The sequence below is a fragment of the Ziziphus jujuba genome, chromosome 2 (assembly GCF_031755915.1).
Source record: "Ziziphus jujuba cultivar Dongzao chromosome 2, ASM3175591v1".
In the NCBI taxonomy this organism is placed as follows: Eukaryota; Viridiplantae; Streptophyta; class Magnoliopsida; order Rosales; family Rhamnaceae; genus Ziziphus; species Ziziphus jujuba.
Genome location: NC_083380.1, coordinates 4,042,933 through 4,058,114, shown reverse-complemented (window position 1 = coordinate 4,058,114; position 15,182 = coordinate 4,042,933). Strand labels below are relative to the sequence as shown.

The window sequence follows — 15,182 nt, the reverse complement described above, 5'->3', positions numbered from 1 at the left end:
CAAAAGTAGCACACAACCCATAAAAGTCCACAAACAAGCAAATATAGATAAAATAGAATATCTCAGAACAAACCCATATGAAGAATCTAGAGAGAGAAAGAGACAAGCACATAAATATAAGAGGGGAGAGAGAGAGAGCGAGAGAGAGAAAAACACACAAATGTTTTTACATGGTTCGATCAAGGTGACCTACATGCACGGGCAAGCAAAGAGATGATGATTTTCATTATCTTGAAGAGATTACAAGCTTAATCACCAAGAGCATCGAACCATTGATGGGATTTTGAAGAACCCATTGTTTCTCTCTCTAAAACCACTAGAAAAGTCCCCTCATCTGTTCTGGCTCAAACTCCTAGGCTAAAATATCATTAAAGAGGGCAAAATCATAATTTTAGTTTTTTTTTTCTCTCTCTCTCTTCTCTTACTATCTTCCATTTCACTTCATCACCAAACATCATCCCATCAACTCCTCATGTTCACCATTAATTTAGAGCCAGAAAAATAACATATATATATATATTGATAAATTAGTCACCACTCCGAGACACGCACACTCCCTCTAGATCTCTCTATATTGAACTGAATGAAGATCCTCTACTTTGCTTTTAGCCATCCTTATCTATGTTTGGCTTTTAGTCCTAACCATGGCTTATTAATCCAATGATTATTATCAAACCGTTTCATTAAAAAACAAAAAAAAATTACAAAACAAGAAAAATCAATTTAAACATTTGTTGAAATATATTTGAAGTGTTAATAGAGCAATCATACACAAGCAGACACACACACACACACAAAAGGGGGAAAAAAGCTAAATGTCTAGGACTTCTTTTTCTTCAAAATCAATTCATTTTGTCACTACTCCAAGACTAGCTCCCTCTCCCTATATAGCTCTCGGGTTAACAAGACTAATTAATTAGCGTTGCTTAAAATTCTCTTGGACTTATAGTTTTAACCTTAATGCATAGAAAATATAAAGCATTTCTTTCTGAGAACACCAAAGTAATCGATTTTGCCAAAATCCCAATCGATTTTTCTATTTAATTATGTGTAATCTACTTATCTAGAAGGTTTGTTAGTGATGGTTATAATTTGTTAAGCATTTAAATTTACTATAAATTTTAAGGAAAGGCAAAAAAATAGAAAAATAAAAAATAAAAATTTTGTTTAATTTGGTGTCTATTTTTTATTTAGTAAATTAAGATGCCTAACAAACTCTAACCACCATTGACATTTGAGCTAAGCAAATTACATACAATTAGGTAGCAAAAAATGAAAAAAAAAATGTTACCAAATGACACCTAAGTTATAATTTAAACCCATTGAAACCCACAACAAAATATGATATTAAAAAAAAAGAAAAAAAAAAGAAAAAAGAAGAGAACAAAGAAAGGAGTATGGCAGTTTGACGAACAAATGCACGCGTAGTAATCAAGTCGAGAAATTGAATCATTAGGCCCCACTTGCAACTTTGATGAACACATCCTCCACTGGTATCAGTAAGACCCCAAGCAGAAACTGTGAACTTGTACTTGGCATACTCCACTGCTCTGTACACATCTACAATTCTAACCTCATCTTTTGGTAGCTCATACTTCTGGGTTCCAGACAGATGGTATATCTTCTTCGCATTTATTGAGAGAGACCGGACCAAGTTCTCTACATCTTCCTCATGTTCCAAAGATGTTGTCATTGTAAACGCATAAGTTCCACCATATCTAGCTTTCAACTGTCATAACAAAGACAACATTGCAGTGCTAAGTTTCAGCCAAATGTATTTGGTAGAATATATATGACATAAAAAGCCATAGATTGTAAATTTTCCTGCATTTTGTAGTTGAGCCTTTAGAAAAAGTATTTAGAAAACTTGTATCTTATACATCAAGGAAAAGCATATTTGAATAAGATGCATACTAAACTAAGGTGAAACTAAAGGGGAGAATCCTATATGTTCAAATTCTTCATGTTACAGAAATTAAGTTACCTCTTTCGAATTCCCTATGCACTGCAAGCTGCCATTGGCCATAATTCCTAACCGATCACAAAAGAACTCTGCCTCTTCCATGGAATGAGCTGAAAGAACCAAAAAAAAAAAAAAAAAAAATGGAACCAACTTATCAATGAGTTGATGATGTGAAAGCGAAATCATACTCTGTTACGTAACAAGATTAGAAGTAGAACTAGGCCACTATATAATACTTGTGAGGATGATTGCTATGTTTTGCTTTGCATGCTTCATGACATTCCACAAGCTATTCTTCGAAGCTGGATCCAATCCAGAACTAGGATCATCCATATAGACAACCTTGCAAAAGTGTTATAACTATTATTGCAAAAAAGCTAATTATGCAAAAAGTCTCAGAGCAGAATAGAAAGAATTGAAAATAGATATTACTTTGGGATCCCCTATTAGTGAAATTGCATCACTAAGCCTCCTTTTCATACCCCCACTGTATTTTCCAGCTTGTTTGTCAGCAACTCCTCCATAATTGAGATTAAGGCTACTTAATGAATCCTTAATTGCTTGAAAAATGCAAATTGATAACAAGGCAACTCACTGTCAGCTCAATCAAGAAATATTTGATTTCACTCTAAAATGCTTATGACTCTTCATGTGAATATCTTAAAGCAAACATAATACTCACTTGTCTTAGGGCAGAACCTCTAAGTTTCTTAAGTCTCCCATAAAATAATAGGTGTTCTCTTCCTGTTAAGGTCTCCCAGAGCAAGCTAAAAAAGTATAACAAACAAAAAAAAAAGTTAAAAATTATATAATTAAAACTAATATTTAGATGCTGGAACTAGTCTAGAAAAAGAAAAATGAAAAATGAAATTTGGAACATAGGAAATATTCCAGCTTACTCATGTTGTGGACATACACCAATGCTGGTATATATTTCATCCATATGAGTTTTTATATCCATACCCTGAACAAATGTTGTGCCAGAGGATGGCTTTGTGAGACCTGTCATCTGTTAAAATCAAACATCTTAACTTGTAAAATAGCATAAAGAACTCAAACATGAACATGACCAAAGTTCTACCTCCGAAGACTTAAAGAATGTGATGTAAAAAGAAAGTAATCTTTACTTGAACAAGGAAACCATTAAAGCAAAATATTTCAAATTATTTCACTCATATATATATATATACACTTTAAGAAAATAAAAGAGCATCTGGATGTGCTTACCATGCTAAGAAAAGATGTCTTTCTAGCACCATTTGGGCCGAGTAAACCAAAACACTCCCCTGGTGGCAGAGCAAGAGACAACCCTCTTACGGCTAAGTTTTAAGGGTTCCCATCCTTTCCTGGGTACACCTTTTTGAGGTTGTCATTTATGATTGAATAACTTGCATCAGGGTGAAGTAAAAATTGATCAACCTTCTCTCTCTGTCGAGTAAATTGATGGTGAATATTAGTTATACACATTACTTAGCCAGATTACATTTGGTCCAGTTTTGTATTACAGAGATTAGATGAGAATATAAATTGCAAATTGCAAATTACAAAATTAATAAGAGTGAAAGCAAAGTTGAAACACTGCTTAGACAGGACACATATGGGCAGCCCATCAAAATATGCACCTGCTTGAACAATTCTATGCTGAAATGCAAATAAAATAAATAAATAAAAAGAAGAATAATTTACCTCTTGAATAACATCAGGCATATCCATGAGAACAGAAGTATTTCGTCGCTGCCTTTGATTCTTTTTCCATAATTTATTCAAGAAAATTAGAGGATTTCTACCACTTCCTGATGATTGAACTTTCTCTGCATAATATACAATAAGAAGCACGACTAACCACTCAATAAGCATGATAAATAAGGCCTCCTTCATCCCATTCACACCATCATTCATATATTTCCAATTCATCCCTGTCCTAATATGAATCCCTTTGGTGCCATATTGTGAAAGTTTGTATATTCCACGGTAAAAAGAGAATCCGGGATATAACTCCAAAACAATCATACCACTTCCTATAGAAATACTAAAGGTCCAGAAATTAAGCAGAAATAACACAGATAATTTCCATGCTTTACACTCTTAAGAGATCCCAAGCTAACTTGAAGTTTCCGTTGATAGAAACAAACTGAACCATATATATCAGAAAAGCCTAAACTCATTCACAAATTCTTTCACTTACTTGAGAATGTTAAATCTTGGATGAAAGATCTGAATAGAAACTCTCTTACAAGCCCGCTTCCGAATACGAGTATGTAAGCTATTTTTGTAATAATCAGAACCAAAAATGATTAGCTAGTTTATGCAAATTCAATGCTTGAAAGGTGAAAGAACAAATCCAAATAACTGTTCCATATATATATATATATACCTGAAGCAGTCTTAACATTTGAAGAAAATGCTGCTACTAGAAAAGCAAGAGAAATTTGCAAGTTTGCATAGACGAAGTAAAACACAAATTGGATGGTATAGTCATTCATTCTAAAGAAAACCAACCCTGCAAAGGAAATCAACAGCAATTAAGTAAACCTGAAGCATAATCTGTATGAGAAAGCAGGGAATATATTGATAAAAAAGATTACCTAGAACCGAGCCAAACAGCACAAGGGATAACATGTAGATCAAGGATATGAATAGAAAATAAGCATAGGATATCGTCCAATACGTTGCATCTCCAAGCCCATGCATTTTCATCATGATTATGAGTTTTTTTTCCTTATCATAAACCAATGATGTCAAGATAACCTACATCAGAATATAAATATTTTTTCACCAATGGTTTTTACAATTTAAGAGAAAAAAAAAAATATATATATATATATATATAGGGGGAGTCAAGAATAGGGACCGACCGCACAGAAGCCCATGCGGACAAAAAACATGCTTATTTTGCTGGCCATTGGATTGAAATTGATGGTCCATATTACATTGCCATTTCCATCCCATTCCTTTCCTTTCCCACCCATCTCCGGTCGTGTTCGACGCCCATCTCCCATCGTGTTCGAGTAAGCAGTCATCCCATTCCCTTCCTTTCCTACCTATCTCTTATCTTTCCAGCCAGAAGTAGGGACCGTTCGATAGCCAGAGCCACCGCTGTTCAGCCCATATCGATGTCCCAGACCATCCAAAACCCACCCCCTGGCCACTGCTCATAGAGACTCTTTGTCTTTTTGATCTTTCTCCTCGACGAGCAGCGGCGATGGCATTAGGCTAGGGCTTTAAAAAACCTTATTCGAATTTTTTTATTCAATTTTTTTTTTTTTTTGGGTTTTGATCGATCTTATTCCTTATCTATGTATATTGATTTATTTATTTTTGTGATTCTGTGTCATGAATATAGGTTTCTGAATTTGTATTTAAGATGCACCATCAGTGTAACACCCCGTCCCAAATCACACTAGAATTCATGCACGTTGACCGAGGTTGACCGTTGACCGAGTGGGTCAAAAGTTGACTCTTTGTTCCAATTGGAATTTCTAGTTTACCAGGGTACCGTGGCAAAGTGCATGATACCCCGAGTTCGTAGACTAGTAGCACGTCGAAAACGGAGCTACGGTTTGAAAGTTATGGGCAAAACAAGTCGAGGTGCAAACAGTCCAAAAGGTGCCGGGAGTTGACTTTTTCTTGTTCTGTAATTTTGTTTTGACTCTTGTATGGTTGTAAAGTACTCGTCGATACGAGTTCATAGACTAGCGGCATGCTTAAATTGGACATCTGGTTAAAAAGTTATGGACGTTTGAAGTTCGCCGGATACCGTAATATTTTATTATATCTGGCTTAAATGCACAGTAACACCATGTGTCATCACCTGATTGATCCACGTGGATGAATAGTATCACCACGGTGGCTTTTATTTGGCAAAAACGTCGGGGAAGAGAGAGAAAGAGAGAGAGGAGAGAGAGAGAGAGAGAGAGAGAACCGACCGGCCGCCGAAATCGTCCACTTTTCCGGCTGAATCTTGCTACACGCACTGGGCAGATGGAAGCGGCTTCCCATTTCTGGCCAAACCCCAAAATCTCATAGCCGTTGGTCGCCAAACGCGCCCGGATCGAGGCGGCGAAGCTCGGCGGCTATTTTTCCCTCCACCGCCGGCCACCGTCGTTTGCCCTTTTTCCGGCCATTTTCAGGCCACACGGGCCAGCCACCCCTCACCACCTCCTCAAGTCCGGCCTACCCACCAAATTTCACGGCCACCGGACCTCCGACGCACCGGGATCGGAGCATTTTCCTGCGAGGGGCCGAAAATCTTCAAACCCCGATTTCTCCGCCGTTCGGCCTTCGTTTGCCTCACCGCCAGTCCGTTGGAATCCTCTCCCCTCGATCTACAAAACCGCCAAAAATCTCAGCCAACGGCCACCGCACGTGCCGCCGCCGGCGACGGTTGCCAGTGACCGCTACGGCTCGCCAAAAGTAACTGTTCCGGCAAGTACCCAGTTGCATCGCCGGTCCCTATCCACTGATTCCGACCTCCTAAATCCAAATTCGGCATCCTTTTCCGCCAATTTTTGACAGTTTGGGAGAATTGAGGAGTCGAATCCTGAAAGCTTTCCGGCGAGATTCCGGCCACCTCGGGTCCGATCTCCAGAAAGTAAGACCGAATCCATGATCCTCATCACTCAAGCTTCGATTGGGTATATAACTCGTAACTTTTAGTCGTCTTTTGTGTTCGCTCCCCGGGTACGCATTTGGGAGTTACCCGATTAAAATATTAATATATTTGGTTGGTGCACTGTGGGTGTTTTAGGTATGCGTACGAGTAGTGGAGTTGATCCTGCGAAGGATCTTAGCTAATTTACGCGCTTAAGGTGAGTGACCCACCTTTAAAAAATATTTTGGGCAATTAATTATGTTTAATTGGTATTTAAATTATGCTCATGTGGTACAATTTAATTATGATTTGATTGTGATTTAATTTATTTATTATGCATGAGCAAAGTATATTTCGGTGATAATCGTATGTGGTTTCAAGTATTATTTTTGGGCATAATTGGTTTAAATATTTTATGAAAATATTTGTTAAATTGGTGGTTTAATTTTATAATTATGCCCACGGTATTTTATTTGTTGGACCTCGTATTACGAGAAAAATTATGGTTTTATTGGTTATCGATGTTTTCGTACCGGTTTGTTAAATAAAAATATGTGGGATGGTAAGTGTGAAAATTTGGTATATTTCCCACGGTAAATTTTGGAAAGAACGGTACGGTTGATTTAATAATTATTTTAGACGCATTCATACAGTATTGGTGTTCTGGTATATGTATTGTGGTTCAGCGCGCAAGTATTATTATGTCTCCCGTGAGTTGCCATTGGACCGTGGGCAGGCAAGTTTGATATTGGCCACAGCCGCCCCCCTTCTTGGCCGGGATGACGGTTTCAGCAGCGGTACTGTCGGGACGCCGAAGTGCCGTTTGCAAGTTTTTCTCTTTAATCTCCCCTCCAGTAGGTGCTCAGGACGCTGGGTATCGGAGGACATCACCGGTATATGGTGTGGTGCGTCAAGTGTAATTTTCAGATAAAGTTTCAAACCCCAAAAGTGTTCAAAAATCATTTATTATGATATATTACATTTTAATTATATTGGGGTATTTATTTATTTATTGTTTATCAAATGGTTTGATCCTTTGGTTTTCGGGAAGTACGAATATCGGGTTTTATGAAATTGTTTTAAAAATGGAACATTTCCAAAGGAGTGATTAGTGAGAGTCTTGAGGGAAAATTATTATTTCCAACTGATATTATTATTTATTAATTAATTGTTGGTATTAATTCAATTTCTTTATTTGTTATATTATTATTATTATTATTAAAAGTGTTCAGTAGCTAGGGTCACTCATTGAGATGATTAGCATCTCACGTTTTTAAATTCCGTTCCCTTAGGTGCAAGGGGTGGTAAACGTTCTTCCGGGGCGAACAAATTCTCCGTCGCTATCGTGTTTCGAGAAGTACTTTTGTACTCGTTCATTTCAATTGTATTATTTCTTCCATTCTTGTTGTATTTTCTGTTGATTATCACTTCATGAAGCTCTGTGTACTATTCGGACACTTATGTTTTATTTATGCACTGGTTTGCCGTTATTGTTGTGAAGTGCTGTAAATTTATGGAATCAATTTGTAGTTTTGCCGGAGGAATAAGGGGTTGAGTATAGAAGTGTGTTTTCAATGCAGGTGATTTTTGGTAAGTCCTACCTTTAGGGGAGGTGCTGTCGGATTTTTCGTTGGAAGGTTCGGTGGTATTTCCCTAGGATCAGGGCTTGTCTAGGGTTCCGGGGAAGGAATTCTGGACGGGTCCTGACAATCAGAGACACCATCGACAAGGTTCTCATTCTCCGATTTGGCCGTGCTTCTGATTCTATTTGTCTCCTTCTCGACGATGGATTCTGGATATTATTTCTTTTTTTTTTTTTTTCATTCTACGGTTTAATCCTTTTTCCCTCTCATTTGTTTCATTGTATTTTTTTCTCTTTAAACCATCAGATCTTAAAAACCCTCCATTAAGGCCCATCTTTCCACTTCGTAAATTACTTTTTGATGCTGAACGTCATTGGATTTGAATTGAACTGATTTTTATGTAATATATGTGACTGCAAATGGGACCTTATGCATTTTGCACTCCTTTATTGATGTTTTGTACATTATAGATGAATTGAGTGGATAAAAGTTGTGACTTTGCATTTTAAAGAAATAGAATCTATCTCTTTTTTTAGATGGGCTTTGGGGGAAAGGAGAATCTTTTTAAATTTTTAGATATATTAAGTAGCATCCCGCAAGTGAGATCTTGAGAGAATAGTGGTTCACATTGGACTATTATTTTGTTGTCACGCAGGATTGCAGATCACACTAAATGTGTTGGCACATTTTACCAAAAGCAGGACTTCATTGATGTTGTGGAGGTAAATGGCATTTGGTTCTTATAAATTAAACCATGAATGAACTGGCACTCTCATAAGAATTTTTTTTTTTTCTGATAAACCATTTGACTTTCTTAGTATAACTATTTTAACTTTCTTCAAATACAACACTAGTTCCAAGTTATGGGTGTTTTTGATGCCATATAAATATGAGGACACATAATTTCCTGAATTGAAATTAGATGCCTATTTCTAATTTCTATTAGCAGCCACGTTTCTTGTAGTTGTTGGCCATGTCACATCATGGTCTTAATACATGCCTTGTATATGTCTTAATGGTAATCCATTTCTATTAGCAGTCAGGCTTTTAGAAAACATTCATAAACTATATATAAAATTTTAGCTCAATTAGTATGTTGGATTAGACAAAATTTGCTTGTACAGGCAAAATATGTGTTTCAATATTATTTGTATCTAAGTGACAAAAGTCTGGTAATTTTAGGATACATCAAAGTATATATAAGGTTCTTTGCTGCAGTTTTCTTTACTTTTAACCATTTCATATGATTGTTTTAGATTCTATGTTTTTTCTTACTTTGTGATTCTAAGAATTTCTTCTTGCTCTTTCATATATGTGCTTCTAGATATATGTATGATGGGTCTTAGATGAAGTTTCTTTGCACTTTCTGCAGGCAATATTTAAGGGAGCAGTGACAAGGAAGCTGATAGTGAATTACTTTCTGCCCCTAGAAAGAATACCTAAATATCAGTTATTACATGAGGATGTCTGAGAGGTAATTCCCTCTAAGATAGATAAAATTCTTACTAGTACATACTTTTTATTCTTCATTATTCCCGCTAAGATATTTTGCCAACAGAGTCTTTTGTTAATATCTTTTTCTTCTTTTGTGGACAGTCCTTTGGGTGTGAGCATCAGGCATTTGTTGCTTAAGCAAGTAGTTCTATGTAAGAGCCTCATGGGCTTCCAAGGTATTAAATTTTCTCTAGTCATTTGATTTATATGCAAGCATTGCATAAATCCCTTGGTTTTGGGTGTTGGTATGAAGACTTTAAGAGGGACTTTCTCAATTACGATGTGAATTTTTGCTTGCCATTGTTAAGGAGTGGTCTCTCGCATATGATAAACCTGGAGTATATGGTACTTTAGAGTTAAAAACTTAGGAATGTGTAATAAAAAAAAAAAAAGCTTGGTAACGTGTTATAACTTTGCAAGTGACTCATCTCAGAATACGGTTTCAGGCAAGTGAATTCTTTTAATTGGTTTTGCACTCTGTTTTCCTTTTTTTTTTTCTTTGTTTTTTAATATATATATATATATATATAATAGACACTTATAGGTCAATTTTGTGGTGATTGATTGAGGTTTATCATGCATGATGCAATTTAATATAACTCGTGTTTAACTTTGATTTTTGCTCCAGGCCTTGGTAAAGATGAAGGTGATGCTGGAAGGGGACTTTCCAGCTTATAAATCCAATGTATAAAAATATAACAATTTAAGCACCCAACAAACCGTTGGGGCATCAATCAGAGGATGTACCTATTAAATGATGATATTGACCTGGATATTAGCTTTAGCTGACAAGTTGTGTAAGAATTATACATGAATGAGAATTCTTATGTTAATGTTTGATGTTCCAAATCTATTTTGGATGAACTCTATTCCAAAATTTAAATATAATATAACCTGTTGTAACATTTAGTACCGTAATTTGTTTTCCCTTTCACTTCTGTTATATTTTTTAGAACAATGTAATCCACAACAAATTGGCATATTATAATTCGCAGGTAATGTGAGTAATCAGAATCAGAGTTCCCAACAATATCCCTTCTATTTTACTTACTTTAAAAAATAAATAAATAATTTTTATTATATATTTTATCCTTATGATGGTCTACTAAATTTTACTAAAACAATCATAAAGATACAATTTAAATCTATAGACCTCACAGCAGCCATATCCTGCTCTTCACTTGTCACACCATAACGTTGTACGACATTTTCAGATGTAATACCATCAGGAAGAAGACAATCACGGGCATGTGTAAAGATCTCCACCTCTTGACACCGTATCATACACCAAACAAGTTATTCAACTTCAATCGCTTTTCGAAGAAGAAAAAGAAATGAAGAACAAAAATGGAGCCTTTGAAATATACTTTTGGGTTAACTTTAGTAACCCTATTCATTTTATTTATTGTCATGGACTCCAATACTGCTCCAATTCCTGCACTGAATACAAAAATGGTCAGAGCCAAAAGTTGAGGTTGTGTAAAACATATTCGAGGATGTTCCTTACTGATGTCATAAAATCCCACCTTAATAGAAGCAACAACATCAGCAACAGCCTAAAGGCCTCATGAACATTTTCTGTTGATGCTTCTTATGAGCATTGTTTCTGTTTTAAACAGTACAGTGGAAATATAAGCTAAATGGAATCTTACATCAGGGCACCAAATGTCCAAGAAAGATTATAATATTGAAAACGTGAAGAGTAACTTGTAATATTCGATTACTCATTATTGATCCAATCCTAGTTTACAATATGGGTTCCAAATACAGGTAATGAACACTTTAAAATACAAGTTGTGTAGTCTTATACCATGAAGCAGAATTTATCAAGTTCAAAACAATGTAGTGAAGAACTGCACATTAATTTGATAAAACATAAATTTAAAAGGAAAAATAAAGAAAAGTTACCGGGGAATCCAGCATAAAATGCCGCCTTCCTACATTCAGTTGCTCTCTGCAAACCAGTTGCTGAAACTGTGCCAACAACTACGTCTCCTACTTCACCTGTATTCAAATTTTTTTTTCTCTATCACTGCCTGCATTGATAAGCTTTAATATATAAGTGTAAAATTATAAAAACTATAGCTTCACAATAACCAAACTTCCAGAAAAGCATAATCTCCAAGCAGCAGAACCAATCTTCATTCTAAACATTTATTATTGAAAATTGTAGAAAATTTTAACTAAAGTTGATCAAAGGTATCCAACCTTCAAAATAGCAGCAAGCAAATCATCAGGAAGTGTGTCCTTGAAACCACCCCTAATTTGATTTGGAAATGGCAGTGCGGTATGCACTGTCTTTACCATGATTTTTGCAGCGAATTATTGGAGATAATGAAAGACAAAAGCTTCCATTAAAAAAAAAAAAAAGAAGAAGAAAAGAAAAGAAAAGAGAGTTGCTATTAAATTATCTGAAATTACGAAATCAATAACCCACACCACAATCACAACATCCTCTCCAAAAGAAATCTCTCTCTGGTATCCAGCACTGTTTCCTCTGATACTGTATATAAATTGGAATAAACATACAGAGAGAGTAGCAGAATTCTGGGTTCCTGGTTGAACGTCCTTCGAATCCATATCAACATGTACGATGGTTGCGAACTTAGAAAGCTGGGGTGCTTGTTCAGATAGCAGTATAGTACCAAAAATTCACAAATTACACAGAATCAAGCAAAATAGCAAAAAGGAAACCCTAAGAAAAAGAAGGAGGGGGGGGGGGGGGGGGCATACGACATCGTCGAGAAGGAGACAAACAGAATAGGAAGCACGACCAAATCAGAAGACAAGAACCTTGTCGATGGTGTCTCTGATGGTGCATCTTACATACAAATTCAAAAACCTATCTTCATGATATAGAATCTCAAAATAAATAAATCAATATATAGAAAAAGAATAAGATCGATCAAAACCTAAAAAATAATAAAAAATAAAAAATTGAATGAAAATTTTTAATAATGTATTTAAAAACCCTAGCCTTAACACAATCGCTGCCGTTCGTTGAGGAAAGAGATCAAAAAGAGAAAGATGGTCTCTCTGAGCGGTGGCCTGGGCAGTGGTTTCGGACGAACATTGGCCTGAACGGTGGCTCTTTCTGGCCATGGGTTTTGGATGGTCTAGGATGTCGATATGGGCTGAACGGCAGTGGCTCTAGCTATCGAACGGTCCCTACTTCTGGCTGGAAAGATGGGAGATGGGAGGGAAAGGAAGGAATGGGATGGCTGCTTGCTCGAACACGGTGGGAAATGGGCGTCGAACACGGCCGGAGATGGGTGGGAAAGGAAAGGAATGGGAGGGAAATGGCGATCTAATCTGGACCATCAATTTCAATCCAACGGCCAGCAAAATAAGCATGTTTTTGGTCCGCATGATTTCTGTGCAGTCGGTCCCTATTCTAGACTCACTGTATATATATATATATATATATGCAACAATCCGAATGCCTTTAACCATTAGAAAAGAAAACAAAAAACCACAAAAATCTGAATGAGAATGTCAACTCGTTGCCTTACTTACAGGGAATAACAGTAGCAAGATCCATGTAAAGAAAAGTGAATTAAGAAAGGAAGAGATATTGATCATATTTGGGTCGGTTGAACTGGATTTGGGCATTTCTTTCACAAACTCAAACAGGACCTTTGTACCCGAACCTTTCAAGAATTGAAGGTAGGCATTGGATGCCTATAAAATGCATGTATTGGGTATGTTCAGCAGCAGTCATCATCAAATCTAGCATAACAATGAGATAGAGATACACGGTACTTATAACATGTACGAAATGTTTACCAGATTCACAGAGCGTGGAACTCGTAGTAAATTACTTTGATCACCAGTACTGTCATCATTAAATTTATATGTTGAATTGAACCAAATGCTCACAGTAAAATAGTTCCCACTTGAGTTTAGAAAATCATAGGCTGTAAGGAAAAAATGAAACTGTCTAGCATAGTTTTTTTTCTTGGTACAGTCTTTTATTACATTAAAATCAACAAATAAATCATAAAAATATCAAGTAGAATAACCTGCAAGTATCTTATTGATGTTCCCCTTTGGTTTTATCTTCTGGTAATAACCTTTAAATAGTTCATCATTAACTGCAGTAGAACTGTTGCGCCACAAGGGCAGTCCTTCAATGCATCTGACCTCTAGATTCAAGATAAAGTGTACAAGTTTAAACTTGAGATATAAATACAATTACAAAGTTCGAAAAAAAATAATAATAATGAATTATACCTTGTCCCTCTGAGATGTTTAATTGTTGCAGTGAATTAGAAATATCTAGAGTAGAGTTTGGCAAGCACTTTTTTTTGCACATAATAGATAGGAAAATCAGAAGAGAAAGCAGAATCGTAAAAATAGGAAGTACCAAGCATGGATTCTGAGCCCTGAAAACATGTACAAATTTTTCATATTAATAGAAAATTTAATACATAATGAACTTCTTCCCCCCCGCAAAAAGAAATGAAACAAAAGAAACAAGAAGCAATTGCTATTTACCAGAACATGATAGGCTAAATCATAGGTATCATCATCAGAGGAATTCATAAATTCCGGACTCATGAACATATTGCCATCCAAAACTATTGCAAAATTTTGCAAATTAAAAAGCCATTAGAAATGAAACAATTAAATCACATGTAATAATAAAACAGAACAATTTTCACATTAGACATACTTTGTCCAATAGACTGATTGTTCCCTGTAATAAGTATGGTTACAGGACATGATCCATTGAGCTTGCAAGACTCATTTGGCAAATCTGGAAACTGATCGAAACCATTACTCGAGGCACGAAATTGGGGTGCCGGTATTTGCAGCAGAGGAGGCCATTCTTGAGGATTTGGAATTGGACAACCATTAGTCCGATCGATAATTGAGTTGTTTGAGCCACACTTATTGTTGGTGGGATTATCATCTGCAGTTTTCACCATTTGTTGGAGAGCAAAAACCAACAGACAGAAAATGCATGGAAATAAAATGAGCACCAAATTTCCACACCATCTTCTTTTCCGTAAAGATGAATATGGAATTGATATCATAATCAGAAATTATATTCATAATTAAACAAATATATATATATATATATATATACATTTTACATTCTCTACTATTTTTTTTTTTTATTTGTTTGTTTGTCTAATTGATACACAAGTAACAGTTTTACTAAAAAAAAAAAAAAAAAAAACAGAGAAATACACAGAGCAATTGTCACTGACCTGGTAAGTCAAATTTTTTCTGAGCAAAGCATTGAACTGGATCAGAAAGCTTGCATGACCACGTGAGCGATCGGCCATTGAAAACCCAAATCAAGGACGTTACTTATCTTCCAAAACTTTGATTTTTCCAGTCAAAAACCATTCTTCAAAATAAATTATTGAAAAAAAAAAAACATATATTCAGATTGGAAATTAAATTAAAGAACAGAAACGGATTTTCCAATTTTCTGAGGATAAAATACTTACCAAAGAGAAGAAAGGAAAAGACAGATTGTATCTTAGTCTCTACATTTTGTACTATATATGTACTCTGTCAGTGCCACGTAAATGCCAGG

At 35.8% G+C, this 15,182-nt stretch overlaps 1 protein-coding gene across 1 annotated transcript; it reads right to left on the bottom strand.

The window, feature by feature from the left end:
• Positions 1-1,452: 1,452 nt before the first annotated feature.
• LOC107403907 (ABC transporter A family member 10-like) lies at positions 1,453-14,925 on the bottom strand. Its single transcript, XM_060814869.1, is given in 19 exon segments — positions 1,453-1,492; positions 1,494-1,729; positions 1,985-2,073; positions 2,200-2,305; positions 2,396-2,529; positions 2,651-2,730; positions 2,863-2,972; positions 3,191-3,391; positions 3,650-3,981; positions 4,149-4,226; positions 4,338-4,463; positions 4,549-4,711; positions 13,148-13,312; positions 13,418-13,548; positions 13,654-13,814; positions 13,910-14,016; positions 14,129-14,211; positions 14,307-14,546; positions 14,844-14,925. Coding segments are annotated over 19 exon segments (2,664 nt in total).
• Positions 14,926-15,182: the final 257 nt, after the last annotated feature.